The sequence below is a fragment of the Adelges cooleyi genome, unplaced genomic scaffold, assembly GCF_023614345.1.
Source record: "Adelges cooleyi isolate 19-005CV unplaced genomic scaffold, UGA_ACOO_1.1 ACOO_flye_CR_arks_rails_tigmint_CR_PRNA_30, whole genome shotgun sequence".
Classification (NCBI taxonomy): Eukaryota; Metazoa; Arthropoda; class Insecta; order Hemiptera; family Adelgidae; genus Adelges; species Adelges cooleyi.
The window spans coordinates 4953270-4972521 of record NW_026095971.1 but is presented as its reverse complement, the minus strand read 5'-3'; the positions used below and the strand labels follow the sequence as shown (position 1 = coordinate 4972521).

General features: G+C 29.7%; 1 protein-coding gene across 1 annotated transcript in view; it reads right to left on the bottom strand.

The window, feature by feature from the left end:
• LOC126838332 (acid sphingomyelinase-like phosphodiesterase 3a) overlaps positions 1-19252 on the bottom strand; it is a 116171-nt gene that overhangs the window by 65327 nt on the left and 31592 nt on the right. Inside the window, exons 2-3 of the mRNA XM_050572672.1 lie at positions 15167-15216; positions 353-456 (exon numbers count right to left, since the gene is read on the bottom strand). Of these exons, the coding sequence (XP_050428629.1) occupies positions 353-413 (61 nt within the window). The 5' untranslated portion in view covers positions 414-456; positions 15167-15216. The remainder of the gene's footprint in view (positions 1-352; positions 457-15166; positions 15217-19252) is intronic.

The following is a 19252-nucleotide window of genomic DNA, read 5'->3' as shown; positions in this document are numbered from 1 at the left end:
TAATTGTTTATATATCTATGTACAAATATATATTTGCTATACAAAAATAATATAATATATTATACCATTCCATGCTTATGTTTAATACGGCAAGAGCGATTTTATTTTTATGAAATCTACTAAAAAAAAATGTTATTGCGTCGTCCTTCATTATAATAACCGTATGCATAGATTTTTTTATGTTAAATAAATATATAAACATTGCATTGTTTTATTTCCAATAACTTCCCGGCAACGTACAGAGGGTGACAAGTCATTGTGCAGGATATTGTTTAGCGCCAGCAAATGAATGTTAACAAAATGTATACATAATTCTAATTACAAAAAACGAAAAATTTGCTTTCCGGCTTACCTATTTTCGACGAAACTGTGTTAATGGCTGCTGTGAAGACTATTAACCCAAAAAACAGCATCACTGCCGTATAACCACCTACAGAGGTCGCATTTTATCCTTTCCTGTAACAAACAAAAACAATCAAATTGAAATAACGGCAAATTCAGGGGAAGGTATTTTCGTTTCGAGTTAATAAACGTCTGCCCTCTCTACAGCTACCTGCCATACCATTTTAGTGAACCGTGAATAAAATAAAAACGACGCCAAAAAATCTTTTATATAACATCCTATCCTCGTTCTACGCACATGCTGTACAGCTAACGTTAATGCAAAAATAATAATATAAATAAGTGTAATGAATATTTGGCGTTCGCGTTAGACTGAGGTAGAATATGGATTTTCGCAATTATTCTCTAACAAATGATTATCGCTATAACAATACTAATAATTATTATTCTGTATTGAAATATAACTTGCAGTCGGGTACATAAGATATTGTATTATGTTTTGTTACAATGGCGAGAGGGAGGAGTAATACAATTATATCTATGAGGTTGCCAAAAGACAACTCTAAAACGTATATTATTGCAAGCAGTGTAATTTTCTCAATCCTAATGATGAATCCGCAAATGATAAAATGTCAAAATTCGAACAAATTACAATATCAGAAGTTTTATTCAACATTATACAAACTTGCAAGTTGGTTGCCGACCAACTCGAAATTTTTTCAATTACAAAACAAATCGATTTTGAAAAAAAATATTACCATAATAATATTTTATCATCGAGTAAACTTGGTCGCTGTTATCATAGTATATTCATTCTCCATCTGCCAACCTTCCTTAAAAATCTAGGTAATGGCCTAGGTGATGCAATTAGAAATACTAAAATGTCATAATTGCAGTTCAATGCCATACTTATTTAGATGCTGATTAGTTTGAAAAATTAGAAATGTTAGTAAATATTAATAAGTAGTTAAAATTAAAAACTGGTGTAGACGTCATCGTAGAATGAGGAGTTTTATTATATCGCTGAAGTAAATTTGTAAAATGAAAAAATAAAAATAATGAATATAAGAGATATAATTATGTTTTCTTAGTCGTGCAAAAATGTGCGAACCTGAAAATGTAGGCAAGGAAAAGTTTAATTAAAATGTCGTCGAATATTAAATCGGTATGATAATCAGACCGTTTGTATTTGTTCTGCTAAAACGGTCAATGGAATATTAATTAACAAACCTCGCGACTCGTGCACTGAAGCGTTTAGTATGGAGTTTCAATTCCTCTGAAAGTATTATTAGTGCTGGAGGAATAGTCATGGCGCAGAGGCGTTGAAGAGATGGTGGCAGTGGTAATTAAGGTTCGAGAGAAAAAAAATGTATACGACGAATAATAATAAACCCTTGCAGCAAGAGAAGACTTAATTTTTAGCGCTCGGATAGCGCAATTTAATAAAATATTATTCTTGGCCAGTATCGTTTGTCGGTATATACAAGGGATAATGTCATGGTAGGATACTCCCCGTTCATCCGTCTATTCTTATAACCATACAGAATAATAATAATAATAAAATACATTTTTCGTCAGATTTTTATTCATTCAGCTTGAGTCGCTACTTGATGGATGCTTGACCTCAAAACACCGCAGTTAAGATACATTGAAAATAAAATATATAAACCGTTTTATTTCCCTTCCTCTAGACCTCCAACTATTTTGTTAAAACTTTTTTTTCAAACAAAAAATACCGTGACACTTGAATAGTTATTATCTCGGATGGCCTTCTGTAGAGCGTAATCGTCTGGAATAAATTGAGCGTGTTTAATAAGATAAAATAAGATTAACCGGTGATAGACGAGAAGAAATACATTCGATAAAAAAATATAGTACAACGATTACACTTAGGAGTTAAGACAGTATTGTACTTGTAACTGCTAAAACTTGTTGTCTGAAATCCCTAAAGAAAATGTTGAGGACAAAACAAAAACACTTTTACCAACGGTAAATCAACTTGAGTAAATAAATTAAATTTACGGAAATTGTTTTGGAATTCATTGTTATATTTTTATTTGAAAATAATTTTCACTGTCGAAATTGTACACTTTGTATTTTCTAAAAAAATGAAATATTATATATGTTACCATATAAGTTTCGATTGGTAAAGCTCTAGAAAATATTATAAAAGATAAAAATTGTATTATTGTCTAATATTGTAGTACAATAGATTTCGCTTATAAGACTCAGTTTTGGGGTAGGGCGTTAAAATAATCACTTGGTCTATATTATATGAAACCATATTAAATTATTTTCGGTAAATTCATATGACATTTTCTTCATTCTTTTTATTTAACTATTTATAGTAGTTTACATTTATTTTAATAAAATTAATTTTAATTTTTTAAGCTTGCTATTTTTTATTTCATAGTTTAATTTGTGTAATAACGATGTGTAAGGTTTAAATTAAAACAGTAATACATTTACTAAAAATAAAATACAATCAGTAATAGTATACTAGTTTTGTGTGGTTTTCTATAATTATATTATAACTTATTTATGTGCTAGAATTTATCAAAACAATAGTAAACATCGTTATAATAATTAATTATTTCATTTGGACTACTTATCAACGGCATCTTAAGGATTCTCCTTATTCGTGTACAATAGTCAATATACCGAAACAATAAACCTTGTACCTGTCTATATGAAATACTTGGGATTACATCCAGACAATGATTAAGTATTTTGAGATCGACATTGTTTAATGAATATTCGCAAACACTACCAAAATCTAACTATATAAATCATCAGCAGACGCAGTAAATATTATTATTTATGTAGAATATTAATAATAATATAATATAACGCAGCTCGTTGTTATTGGTTCTCGAATGAATTTAAGTAAAATTATAGTTCAATGAAGTATGCTCTTGAATATATAATATCTACAACATGGATCCAAACTCTGTAATGTCAATGAACTACAATTATTGGCTTTTATGGAATTTCATTTTACGATTCTAGTATTTTACTGCGACCCAACAAAATTATTTTGAGGATTTCCATCGTGATTCGTGTACTTCGGTGCGTTAAATTCAACTTTTTCTATCCTCGGCCAAATCCAATAACGTTTCTAGGTTACATAAAATGTTTATACCAAATACATTTATAACAGCAAAATATTAGCTACAAAAAGAACGATATTTGACAGTTTATTAGATGTAACGAGAATAAAATATTTATTTTACCTAGACGGCTCAAATGTCAAAGAAAAGCAATAAATATTTAATCAATTTTATTAAGGAGAAGCGAGTAATTGAAACGCATTAAAAATGTAGTAACTAATGAATAGGCACACACCCCGATTGAAAAACTTGTTAAGCTTAAGGTTGGTTCCAAGAAATAAGTTCTTAATTTACTCTAACAGTACGTATAAAACGGTGTAAAATACTTTAAAATTATTCTTCGTGTCTGAAATATTTATTCGTTCTGTGAATTTGTGCATCGTAACTGTTTTATAACAGAATCTATTGAATAGGTAGAATGGCCTATATTTTCCAGTCTCTAATGATTGGATCGTTATGGCCGGTTTGTTATAGTATCCGATGACATCCAGCTTCATTTATCAAGTCAGGAAAGCACGGCGTAAAGCCTCTTCAAGAATGCGTAGTTACTACATACCTACACCCCAAAACTTTCCTATCGGTCCATTCTGCTATACAGCGGAAGCAAAGTTTTTAAATTACATTTTATTGTCATTTCATGACTGAAACTTTTTTTTATTAATATATATCATTCGTGTATTATAATATGATTTCAAGGCTAAAGCCGCATGGTATTTACTTATTAGTAAATACCATGTTAATTAAATAATATTATACAAATGTTATATTACTTTACATAGTTCCCATAGTGTACTGCATCTCTTAAGCCTTATGTTAAAACATAACTGTTTTTTTTTTAATTAGCGATCATTTACACTAAGGTCACCAAGTATTTTTGTTAGGATATCAGCACTCAGTAGTTTTAGATAGCAAATATTATATTAAATAGAAATGACACGGAGAATTACTCCACTATTGAATTATTACAGAATATAGAACAAATTACCCTGTAAATTACAAATTATCCGTATAATATACAAATATATTGTAAAATAATATAAAAAAATGGTTTTCAAAAAGAAAATCTACGAAATTGCAATTATTTTAAGAAAAATGTAGTGTCATATTCTTAACGAATCATCCTGTACATAAACACAGTCGTGAGTGCTACGCTTTTTTATTTATTTTTTACCGCCACCGTGTAGCTGGATATTTTAGTTCCTCATAAGTGTTCATTCGATATTATATCAGACCCAATATATCCTTTAAAATGCATAGTAATTATGACACAACCCGTGACACATACTACTGATAGGACAACTAGTAATGTGCCACGGCCTGCGACACTCTTCTCGCCATCATCCGTCGACCGTCAGGTAGCTACAAACTGACCGCTGGCCATCACTGTTTACATTAACCCCGTCCGCCCTCGTATTCCCTAGTTATTCCCGACCCAACGGTACACGATCGCTTGAATGAAATAACTAGCCTGACCAAAATATTATATTCTCTTAATGTGTTTCGTTGTTTGTAAAATATAAAACAGATGTGAGGTTAATTTGCAGACTTGAAATATTACTCTGTTTCGATATTGAATTACAAACGTGTTTTGCTCATCATCCCGGACGAATTTTTCGAGCGCAGAGCGAAAAAGAAATAAACTATTTTCTCTAACCTGCGCCGTGCCCCGTTAAACCTAAATACAGTTCAAACATAGTCAACGACGCGTGTACGTATTTTCTGTATATATTTAAAAGAACCGAAGGTCATGGCGTGTATGTACATATCTTTTTCGTTATCGTTATGTCTGTAAAAGAGGAAAGAGACAAACGCGCTATGCACTATTCCCACTGTTATGTATTACACCAATGTGTATTGTGTGTACTATGTATTTTTATGATGCCAACCTTGTCGCTGGGGGATTCGACTTCAGTTGTAACATTGATAATTTAACACCAAAAAAAAAACAAACTTTTGAGTACGCATATATGTGTATAGAATATATAAGAAAGAAAATATGTAAATTGATATTTTTTCAAAGAATTGCAAAATGACGTTTACTGTAGTATCACGCTATAGTAACCATAAAGTATTAGATTATTATAATAAAAGCTTATCAGGTTTCGATAATATTATTTACAAGTTATTACTGTATTAGATAATACAATAATAAATTATAAATGGAGTGTCAAGTAACTGTAGACACAGGGGGCATATTTGAATGTAATTTGTAAATATAAAATTAGGTATTTTTTTCTTAAAAGAAATTAATTCAATATGATAATTTGTATTTTAATATTGTTATTTTTTAAATGCATAATCATAATAAATCTAAAATATAATATGCAATTTAATGTTGTCTTAATTGTCTATTGATCGAATTTCTTATATTGTCTCGCATACTTTCACATATTGCATGTTTTCTGTAAATTGTAAAATGCAGACAAAAGTTAAACGCTTGTATACATTTATTTTCAAACAATGTGCACGTGATCTTATCTTTATCACCGAATTACCAAAATATACGTCTTTTGCATTATTCAGTCAACTGTTGTTATATTGCCTTCCGAAGGAAGCTATGCGGAGTACTCCTTGTAAATTCGCATTTACATTATTATTCTCTCTAGTGGAATAAGTTACGGTATTAAACCTCTTGATGTTAAATATAACAACGTTGCTCATTAAAATGAGCGTTATGTTTTCAAGTAGAAAACATTTAAAATCTTCACCATATTGAACACATTACATTGACTATTCGTTTTCAACGGCGATAAAACTAAAGACATTTTAATAATTGTATCTCAACCACTTGAAAGATTTTATTTACTAAAAATTATAATCGAAAATTATTATGCGTATCGAGATTTAATAATAGAGGAGGAGTGGTCGAGTGGGTAAGGCGGAAGTGTGTAAGCGCCGCTCACTGTCGCCGGTTCGACACTTGGTCACGGGCGCTCCGTTTACCGGGCGAGCAATCGTCCAGTGTAAAGGAACTACCATCCCCCGCTCCGATGACAGACTGACGACCCGTCCCAGACAGGGAATCCGTCTAGAAACCATCATCTCATGATGGCAGCATTAGGCCTTAAAGACCCGTTAAGCGTGATGTTGATGATTTCGACTTAATGTTGATAAATATATAGGCCATATTTAAATATGTACTTATAAGAAAATGATTAAATATGAATATATTATAAACAATACACGTTCAACATGAAGAAATATTCATATTTAATGTATTATAATATCCAGGCATTAGTATAATTTATACAGTTTGTGTACGTCACAGTACTGTTATAACTTTAAAGTTATGCATAAACTTTGAAGTGTTGATAAATAAACATTTAAATCAAAATATAATTATGATATGGTTCAATAAGTACTTGAATATGTATTGTTTTTTTGGAGAAATAAAAGTAATAACGTTTAACCAACTTTCTCGTCATGAAATAAAATGTTGCTAGTTTTGACATTTTTTATTTATATAAGATAATAATAATACCATCTTCAACGTACACTTCTTTGTATTTTTTTATTAAAAATAAGAAAACTCTTATCTATATTAATCATTGAATGTAACATTTTCAAAAGGGCGATAGCTCAAACATTTTACATAAGCGGTTTTTTTTTTGCCGTTGAAGTTAAATACTAAATGCGGTTTCTTTATTTTTTTATCAAGTGTCATAATGTTTTCCGGTAACGGCACGCTGTCATATTTAAAAATTTCATCAAGTAACCAAGATCATTAACCATGGATATGGTTTTAAAACGAAAGGCCGCTTAAACGGCTGAGCTGTGGATCCCGACGATTGTCGTTATCGAGTGATCCTTTGGGTATTTATGTGGTATCTGCGAAATGAGTAAGTCTCCCGCGGGTGTGTTTTGCAGAGTTCACCATGGAAGCTGGCTGTCACAATAACGACGACGGCGCGCCCCGGTTAAGGGTTGAGCATCCAGCAGATCGCCATTCTTAACGCTATAAACAGACATGTATGTATATTGTATATGATATGCGCGGATGTATGACAATATTCGCGGACGGCGCATAGTGTGTTTCCATTAAATTTCTTGCAGTCGAATATAATTTAGAGGGTTGACGAATGCTGTGTTTCAGCAAAATGGTTATTCGGTCATAAATTATTTGCAGTAACCCGTTTCGGGGTTAGACGTTGCCGCCGTGCCGAGACCTTTTTACTTCCATACAGAAAATACTTGTGCACCGTCACCGTCATAGTCACAAACAAAACGCGTTCGCACACAGATATATTATTATTATTATTATTATTGTATGGAACGTTTTTCGGGCAAAAATAGTCGCGAAGCAAGAGTAACGTTGAATTGTTCCATTTTGTTGTTTGTGGTTGGTATTTATTTTTATTTGGTGTGTGCGACCGATTTTGGTTCGGCGCATTCTCAAGACCGCCCGAAAAAGGCATTTTCCAAATCACAAAATATAAAAAAAGTCCTTAGCGGTCCCTAAAATAACAACGATAAAAATAACTAGACGCTCTTTTTATAAAAAAAAAAAAGAGTTTAAAAACATACTACAAACGCCGTAGTCCATAATACATATGTTATATTCTTAGTTTTACTATTGTATTTTCTTTGTAAATAATAATATAATATATATTCGCCGTATTTCACTGTACTTATTCATTATTGATAAATGATAATAAATATGAATAGTACCTTTTTGCCATCAACCTTTTGTTGATTCAATATTAGCCATTCAAGAGTTATATTTTAAAATGTTCGGATTGTTTTTATTGACAAATAATATTCAATACACGTAAAAGCTAAAAATGCATTTATCACATATAAAGACTTATGCGATTTATAGTAAAATAAGTATTCTTTGCTTATTTCTTTTCGTTATTACAATAATTAATAGCTAGTTAACGTATAGGTGAAATTTAAATTTAAATTACTTAGCGTGTCGTTGTAATAGAGCATAAATTGTTTTAAGCATATCAAATAATTTATAGTATTATAGATAATAAAATTTGATTTGCTGATAACCGAATAACTATACTAATTCTTTGATAACAACTTTCTTAGTCTCTCATTTGAAGTTCAAAGTATTTATAAAACTAGTTTATTTCAAACAATAATCATGAATAACGATAAGCGTGGTCTCCGGAAAGTTATTGAATTTGTGAACTCTTAAATATATTCTAAGCTCATCCAACCAAACCACTTGCCATCTTTCAAAATATTTATAAAACTAATTAAAGTTATATAAAATAAGTCTATTTAATTACAGTTCTCCTTAGCTCAACATTATAAAAAATATGAAAGAGATAATATTTATTTTTGTTCGCAGTACAAAAAGTTGATGAAAATAGTGGATATGAAAAAAGTCTATTATATTGTACCGAGGATTTGACGATAAGTTAACCAGCATTTATTTTATTTTACCAAGTCAATCTATGCGTGCAAAAAATAATTTGACATGAATAAAATAACAAAATTATAAATTCTATTTCTTACATTTGAACTATTTACAAAATAGTTGACGTAATTTTATAGAGTGCAAAGAATAAAATGTTTGATATATTGATAATTTTTTACATAATATTGCAATAACTTGCTTATTTGTATTTCCAACATTTCAGTTGTTTACTCAGATTCTAATCAAATACATCGAGCCAACAAATTTAATTTCGACATAATCTGAAATATTTTTTGTGAAAAAGATTCGCCCCTTCACTACATAAAACGATTATTCGATGAGTATTATTAATCGGATTAAAATGTTGATTTGATTTTTTAATTTTTATTATATGATTTTACATTATATTTTCAAATGTATAAAACAAACAAAATAAACATATTTTAAGAAGAAAAATAAATAAATCATATATTTTTATAAGAGTACATTGTTATGTTAAAAAAGTGCAAGTGCTTCAAGAGGGTTATTTAGTTTCAAAGTGAATTAATCACTGTTAAATGTTTCGATGCGAAAGTGAGATCCAGTATTTACAGAGTCACATCGAAATGCTTTCTTTAATATTACAGGAATTTTGCAGCCGATGACTACAATTACTTTAGTGTGTTGGCTTCTAATTATTTAGACTATAAATTATGCTATCTTCCACAAATTTAGATATTTTATAGGCAAACGAGTTGTATAATTACTAAAGTACCAATCGCATTCGATTCAGGATCTTTGGAAGTCCTACTCAAGTAAGTCGATCTAGAGGAAAAAAAATTATCGTGTATCCAGACCAAAAAAAAAATAGCAAACATCGTTGTAAAACTAATATAAACCGTTTCTTAAATGGTAGAGTACAAAACATAGGAGGCGTAATTGTCTAAAGCGGTTTCTTTATCGTAAAAGTAAATATAGAAATACCAATTGAAGATCGAGAACTTATCTAAATTTTATCATGGACCACGTTTGGTAATGTTTTTTTTTTGGAAACTGGGTTATGGATTATTGAATTCACTAGTTTAAATGTTGTATAAATGTACTTTTAAGCTAAAACAGTTTAGTTTGTTTGAAAACCCGTATCCTGAGATGTGTTTTACACACAAACAAAAACAAGGATTTGGCGCCTTTTAAAACATTCATCTATTCCGTTTTTAAGTGTTAACCGTGAACCTTATTTACCATCTGAATAGCATGGTACTGACACGGACGGGTTAAAACTATTTGCCAAGATTCAAGTGCCGTCGTCATATTATACTTATATTTTTACTTGTAGGGATACCGGTCATATTGTATTAGTGTTTATTTTTCCATTTTGCTTAAGTTGCGGTACGGGTACAATGTTGAACTGTACTTTTTTCTCTTTTAATCGCCGTGCTAAAACTGTGTGTGAACGGCGTTCGTTCTTAGAGGTAGTTTTTATAATTATACGCCATTAAAACTGAAACGTTGGCAGTTATTTTTAAGTGGCGAGTGGAGAATTCTTTTCCGCTGTAGTCCCAACGCAAATACGATCCTCCCCTTCTCAATGCAATTTACCTTTTGCGCGTCTTATCCAACAACTGTCTTCCTCTCCATTAAAACGGTTGGCTCGCGATTCTATATAAATATAGAACACTACCGGCGCTAATGTCGACAATTTTGTAGTTGACGGTAAGAAGCTTTAAACGTATGGCCCATCAGACATTTGAGTTATTTAACCGTTAGTCACTCGATGATGTTGCTCGACATGAATGTTTTTTTCATCTGTCCTTTGTGTAATTTGAAGAAAAAAAACCAGGAACTTATGACTTATGCTAATTCCAAATTACATCCTGCTTTAACCTTGTGTTTCGTTCAATCCAAGAAAAATTTAACATTGACATAGTTTCGGTTTACAATCGACATTAATCACAAGACAATATGCGGGTAATGACCAGCTCACCAACATTCGTTTTGCCGATTACTGGTCTGGTCTACACTCAAATCGGGTTTGTATAATAAATTATTATCTATATATTATAAACATACAAATATATGCACCTCGTTAAAATACATATACTTGATTCTAGTTAGTATTAATACTAGTACGGAAAGAGAATACACTATTCCATCTTGTTCAAGTATCTGAAGATTAGTAAACAGATAAAGTACGTTAGTAATGTGTAGCATCTTTGTGAATAACTGTGTACATTCCAAGTGTAGACTTGAATGTCTGTAATTGCTCACACAAGTTGTTTTTTCAAAATTTCATATTTTTTATATGTATTTATAAAGCCTTTGGATGTGAACAAATAAAACATCTGTATGCACAAATCATATTGTAGTGTGTCCATTTTGAAAAACTTGTCAAATTATAATTTATAACAACCTATGAGTTTTTAATATAAAAATTTATATTGTTAAGTACACGCTAAAACAATAATACACAATTTGATAAATTAGTACATTATTTTATGGTTTGATCGACATACGTACAAATACTTAATGAAGGTTCAAAACATATGTAGGATCGGAACATAGATCATATTATTTATACAAAAAAAATACAGATTATCTAATGTTCACAAATCCTAAATAGTATACTCTTTAGTATAGCTAGTATAATAGTTCCTCTGTTTCGAGAAAATGGTCGACTTATGATACATTATATACATTGTATGTATTATAACCTTGGAATATTCACAATACAAGCTCACTATAATATTCTCTACCTATATGCAAGTGTTTTTTTATTGGTACATTATTAAGTTTCAATAAAATAAAAAAAAGTCACGTGCCAGCAATTCAAAAAATCTATAAGTAATAAAATAAATTGTATTATTACTAAGTAACAACTTTGAATTTGAACGTATTCAGATTAAACGCCGTATTGAAAATGTTTTATGAACATCACATTTTTGTAGTTCTTAAACTGTTAGACAACGGTTCGTAAAAATGTTTAAACAGTCACTGTTTAGTTGTAAATAGTAATAAAATACCACTGCACTTGATTAGTAAAGATAATAATAAAATATGTTAACATACATATTTACATAAGCGTAAAATTATTGTTATTATTGTTTCGCAATAATTGTCAACTTATGATTTATTAAAACCTATGAATTTCAAATTTAAAAATGTATATTAATGAATGCACACACAAAAACAAAATAGGATGAGAGCAATAGTGTTAGAAACTGGAAATTTTATAAATATAATAGAAATCAATTTCTAATATTAAAATAATTCAAAAATTGACTGATACTCATATTAATTTTTTATTGGATCGGCGCATGTAGAAATACTGATGTAATAATAATAATAGGTTCAACAAATTTAGCATAGTAGTTTGATATTCTTAGTTATTGAAAATTATTAGAAACATTTGATAATATACCGAATCGAATGTTCAGTAGTTACAACTTTTATTTTGAGTTCGGACAAAAAAAAATCTCAAGACGAAAATATGCTTGGCTTCGCTTAGCGAAGTTAAAATTATTGTAAGTCAATAATTATTATTAAAAACTAAATTTTTCATAAAAAAATTATTTTTTATTATATATTTATTATTTGTTAACAATTCTATAAATATTAAAATAGTCTTGCCTGTCATTATATACAATTAAATATGTATTTAAATTTAATAACATATATAAGAAAATAGGTACCAACCGCCGAACGGATGTGACTACTCGCTCTTTATTGGTCTTCCAAAGTTGTATCATACGTTATAAGTTAACATCAAACTCAATTTTTAATATGGTTATGTTGACATTTATCGTACCGTAACGGTTACCAGAAAAACCATAATGACAGAGAAGTCGTTCAAGAAAAGACATTTACATTGAGACCCTTCGGTTTTTTAATGTCCAGGCCTCCGATAATTTAAAATATCCCACCGAAGTTAACCTGTATAATATGTATATTCGAGTATAATATCTATACACGGTAATATCTATAGATGATATTATCATCCTTCATCCTCGAAATTGGGAAAGACAAAAAAAACTGTACAAGTTTTCAATTTTCAACTTTTACTAGCTATAATTTCGAGTAAGTAATATTTATTTGGGGTCCGTTATCACTATGCTTCAACCCCACTGCACTTTTTTTAAAATTATTTTATAAAAATGTTATTTTTATAACGCAAAAGCAACATTGTTAAATGTATAAAATATGAACGACTAACGCCGAATTCAAATATGTCTTTGTTTGCTGATAATACTAAGACACCGTATAAATCAACAAGTTTCACTTGAGTTGTTATTTTGTAAAATGGTAATATTTACCTTCTCGCACGAAAACCACGATTTATTGATTTTTAACATTAAAAACAATGAAGGCGATCCATCAGAATCGAAGCCCATTCCTTCAATTTTTTTATTATTTTTTTTTACTTTTGTATTTAATTTTTGTTTTAATATTTCATTGACAGTGTATCCCATTTTAATTGCTTTTGGCGTGAGATTTTTTTTTTTGTTGTATACATTCAAAATTCTACAAATTTTTTTAAACATAAAGTGATCTCATCCCAATTTTAGTTCAATGGGGAATCTTTTCGTGTTTAGATTTATACATTTTTGAAAATAAAGAAAAATCTTTTTTTTCTCATCTTCTTGTCACGTGCCATGCGAGATAGATGTATAAAATGTAGATCGCATCAATAGAAAAATGTCGATTGTGGTATAACAAAGCATAATTCAATTTTCATTTATTTTTTATTTATATAATTATACTACACATAAATGAACTGAGTTTTATTAAATTTAATTTTTGGAACGATCGCAACGAGCTCGAGTTACGGACAGCGAGATCCTTTTTTTTTTGGTCTTTATATTATTATCAAATTCAACGGACTGTACCTTTTTTTTCACCCTTCATCTGTTCACTTCTCTAATTGTGTTTCTTCAGTCGTTAACGAAAAAAAAAAGTTATTATTTTAATATTCTTTTTACAACTATATGTAAAACTAAAAACAATAACCCGGTACAAAAATATGTAAGCAAATTAAAGCATTGTTTTATTCGTTGTTGTTGTTTTTAAGTTAGATTTTTTTTATCTCTTGCCAACACAGCAGCATTATTATAATTAAGACAATAATAATTATACTCCTATTAAAAAAAAAGAAGAAACTCATTGCTATTCAAACGAATATTATTGTTAAAACGACAAAGTTCAGTACTTTTTTTATAAAATAAAATACAAATTGTTAGCTATAATAACATAATTTTTTGTAAAAAAATCAATATTTCTGAACTGGGTTTTAAGTAATTTAATAAAACATACTTGGGATAATACACATAGCTATAAAATGAATACGTTTAAGATCAAATTTTCGAACACCAAATTTAATGATGATATTTAAAACATTAATTACACTGTAAAACTGAAAAAAAACAGGTAAGCTGAAATATTTAATGTCATGAAAATAAATGTTAAGAAAACCAGCCTACCTATTATATATTATATTAAGTATTAAGGAACTATAAGTAGCTAAATTGAGGCATCTAGTTTCAAAACCAGCCCTAAGACATTTTGATAACGTGTTTGTTTATTAAGTGACCACAATGTATTACATGTTATGTAAATCTGTTATTGAATATCAAATAAAGATTACAACTAATTCAAACTGTGTTTGTTTGAAAATCTTGGTTGGTTCTATCTAAAGAAATTATTTGTTGTTTTGTGAAAATTTTCAAAAATTGTATAGCTGGTTTTGAAACTAGGCGCCTCAATTATGTAAATATAAGCATGTGTATTAGTGGCACGGAATATATGCCGCCATATTCTAATTGACGTACCTTGAAGACTTGAAAACACTGTTGTCATAAGTTTAAAAGTTAATCTGGTGGTTTAATAAAAGTCTACCAGAGCCAAGTAGAAAATAGATAGTAGAACTATAGTCTATAAAATGTATTAGTGACAGGCGACAGCTGATATAATAGATGAGTTTAGCTGTATTACAGGTTAACAAAACATGTCAAATATCAAGGACACTTCTTGAACATTTTGGCTAGTTACGGGCCTCTGTCTAAAACTACCAAAACTCAAAATATTTTGGACTCAATTAAAATATCCATTCATGTGTACTTATTTTTATTTGAATACAAAATTAATGCTTGATTAGCTGTTAAGTGAATAATATATGATAGCCATAGTATTTTATAAACTTTTTTTGTATAATTAAATATTAACTTATGAATTTGAATTAGTTTTAAAGAGCAATAAGGCTAACTCTATTTTTTCTCCTAAATTTTTTTTATTGATTTTGTTTATATTTTAATTTAAAAAACAATATACAATACAATATGTCGATTAATTGAAAATAATTGTTGGTACTTACGACTTTTTAGTAACTGGTGTTCGGTACACCTTATTTTGTGCATAAACAATCTGTAAAAAATAAATAAACAATAAATATTAATGGCAATAGTCAATTTAACAAACAACGTTTGTACAAAGTATTAATTAATGTACTCGTAGATTGCATTGTACAATACTCCTGTTTAGAAATTATTATTTTATTATTGCGAGGCACAATTCGGGTGGCAGCCTATAATACTTTTGGCGTCGGCGGCAGTTGTGGCTAGGGTGGCTTATTTATCATTTTGGGTTGTGGTTTTCTAATTTTTTATCGCACTCCTGTGTCAAATCACCACGAGCCGCCACTGGTAAATGGGCGATAAAACTGTACATTATAATATTATACACGATACTATTATTGCGGTTTTCTAATATTTTCAACACTTGGGTAAGCTCATTGCTCAGTTGTCTGTTGACTAGTTATATGTTAAATTCTTTAATAATAAATTTTGCCTTAACGATGTGGCATGTAAATTAAGTGGTTCACAAAGGAGAAAATTAAAAAAAGAAAAAGATAATAAACATAATAATGTAATGGGAAAAGTGAAAAAGCTTGACATTTTGTTTAATGTTCTGCCATCTAATGTATAAAAAATATCACAATTAAGTGAAACAATCCCATCGTCTATCATCAGTCACAGAAAGCGAAGATTCAAACGTAGCAGGTATTTTTTTTTTTAATAAAATTGAAATATTATTAGGTTTTAGTATAAGTGACGGACGCAGTCAAGGATTTGACCAGGGTTGCCACTTTTCTTTTCAAAATAAAGAACATACCTTGGGGAAAGGACTATTTTTTTTGCTTAAACAAATAATTTGCAACAAATATATAACATACATAATTAACATACAATATATTATATACAATATACAACATATAATAGGAATTAATTATTTTTTAACAATAAACAAATTTTAAACAATTTTTTTTTATTTTGCTGAAACCAACTAACTGCCATGCCATCTCTAGTTTATAGTTTTTTTTTTATATAATTCATTAATTATATAATTATTATACAGGATTTTTTTATTTAATAATATATTAAATATAATTTCGTATTATCATCACAACAAAATATCTTTCTTTTTTGGCCCTTCTAGTATCTTACCCTACACAATTTCAATACTTATTTTTTTTAGGTTGTCTTTAAAATAATTTTAAATTCATCCATTTTACATTGACATAGACATAAAAATTGGTAAATAAATTTGGAGGGGGCTCTCAGGTCTTATTTCATCTATGTTTTAAGAAGTAGGGGCGTTTGTTCTTTATTAGCCTAGGGGCGCCGTTTAGGTAAATCCGGTCAATGCGAGGCAAACATGGTCACAAAATGTCGCTATCTAAATTCTAAAAGGATGCGTCTACAAAATGTTTCCTCCTCTTTTAATCATGTCATTTAAGCGTATCATGTTTTATAGGTTGCCTTAACATAAAATTCGCTTATTACCAGATTTTAACGAACGCTTGTGCGCCAACCTATAACAGGCTTTATCTGTTAATTTAGACCTTCCAATCTATCTAACTTGTGCGTTGAACACGTAAATACATATGTGCCCCAAGTTACTTACTTCGCGTGCAAACAGTGTCTTTAGATGTAACAGATTATTTAACTTATCACCACCCAACACCAACAAGCGGCCGGCGGTATATTATGCACACATTGAGCGTATATCTTAATTAATTTCGCAGGATCTCAGATGGTCTGGTAATGATCGCATTAATATAGTTAGCGCATACATTACTAGTGGCGGACAAAAGGGTCGCAGGTCGTTAGAACGGCATTTTGGATAAACGATGAATTAATTTTAAACAGGCCGTCGACAATGTTGACTCAAAAAATACTGAGCTATGCAAAAAACACACACATTTAAGAAAAAAGCTCAAATACAAATAATGACTTGCGCACTTCTATGTAGTTTACATACGCTTAAAGCACGCTTAATGGCGTTGTTTTCATTTTCAGTAATGACAATAAACGTTTTGTAAATGAAGAAAAGACAATGAAATAAACGAAGTGGACACATTTTTTTTCGTGCCAAAAATTAACTTTTATCTTCATTTAAAACTATTTTTGTAGGAAGACCAATAATAAAATATTTCTCTCCAACGCACTTGTCTTTTTTTTGAAACTGTAAGTATTTAAAAATACTAGATATGTTTAGTACTAATTACAGTCAAATGCTGTACTTTTCTCTTGACTCTTATGTAATAATATAATATATAGAAACCTCTCAAACAGTTATTTTGTATTTACATTTTTTTTGTATTAGTGTTTTGTATTATATTTTCAATATGTTCAATTCTCAAAGGGGGATACCGGCAAGTGTAATTTGAAGCAATCAATATGAATTATAACTAGGAATGCATTGTTAATTTACGTTTATAAATTCGTGGCTTAAGGTTTTTATAGAAAGAATTTTGAACATATTATTTGTACCGATTGGTGTAAGTACCTCCTTATTTGAGGTGTCTTGCTTTAAAACCAGCTAAAAGCAATTTTTGAAAATGTTCACAAACAACAAATAATTTCTTCAAATGGGCGATTTAAAAACCGACCATGATTTTCCAACACAGTTTGAGTTTGTTATAATCTTTATTTGATATTCAATTATAGTTTTACATATCATGTAATACAGTGTGGCCTCTTAAAAAATTAAAACACGTTCCCAAAATGTCTTTTAGCTGGTTTTGAAACTAGACGCCTCATTTTAATTATGAATAATCGTCGATCGGATCGCAATAGAATTGAATATAAACATTAACGTTTGGGACTGTTCGCTATCGGGATAGAGGTAGATAATGTATATTATGTAAAAGCATAATCATATATTATGTACTGTGTTGATGTTACTTAGTTTTAACAGACAAATTGTTTAATCGCACTACATACGCGTGACAAGTGTTTCGATCGTCGCACTCGGATTTCGCAATGAAGTTGAGCTCAGTGTAATATTTCATGCAGTCTAACAAATAAAGTGTTTTTCGTTTTACCGTGCCGTTCAACTGCCGGATTTAGTACGACTTGAAAAGACTTTGTAAGACTTCGGGCCTTGTAGACGAGCGGTGTAACGAAAAACCCTAAAGCCACACATGCGAGTTGTACCACAGTACACGGCAACAATACAACATACACGAATCGAGTTAACTTAGTTTTCGCTTTAATCAAATAGGTGCGCTGCCGACGTATACAGAAGAAATACTGTGCCTAACCAAGTTTAGCATTTCTATCTAGTTTCCTCTGTAGCGAAAAACATGTCACATTTGTAATTTGAAACACGAAAAGCAGCATAATAATACAACATTACGTTCGCCTCCGGAGTGGTAAAGTGGTACAGTAGTTAATTTTTGTAATAGAAAAAAAAATTATGATCATTTTTGTCCAGCGAAAAAGTACAACCTCTTGAAAGCGAACAACAAAAGATAAATTGAATATTACATTATTTAAAACAATTTAATAAAATGTCCATATTATTTTACGAGTGAAATAAAATATACTTTATGTTTTCATAATTTATTACAATTTATATACCATTAATTTTAATAATTTGTTTTTTCTTTTATTAATTCCGTTTATTAAACATAAAAGTTCGACTATTTCAACTTGATATTATTATTATGTTACATAGTTTTTTTTTTTATAAATGTTTGATTATAAAATGAATACTGGAGTTTTATTTTTATTTGCAGTTTCATGGTCGGTATTAAAATATTTTATGTGTAAGTAAGTACAGACAAAATATATTTTATACCTATATAACTACGGCCATTTTTGCCATTTAAAAAATCACAAACTGTTCTAATTAAATGTACAGTATTTTATTTTTTTGTAATACATAAAAAACCAGCCACTAAATGTAACATTTCTTAACGTCGAACAGTATTATGAGCTCTAAACGATGAAATGAGTTTCAACGGGAGTGTTAAATTCGATACCTACATCCTACTTAATTTAATGTTTTCAATGCATAACGAGAAAATAGCGACTTGGTCAACCGTGTTGAAGGACATTAATGCCTAGTTTACTTTAAGGAAAGGAAAATCTTGCACTACACCGGTTTCGGGTCA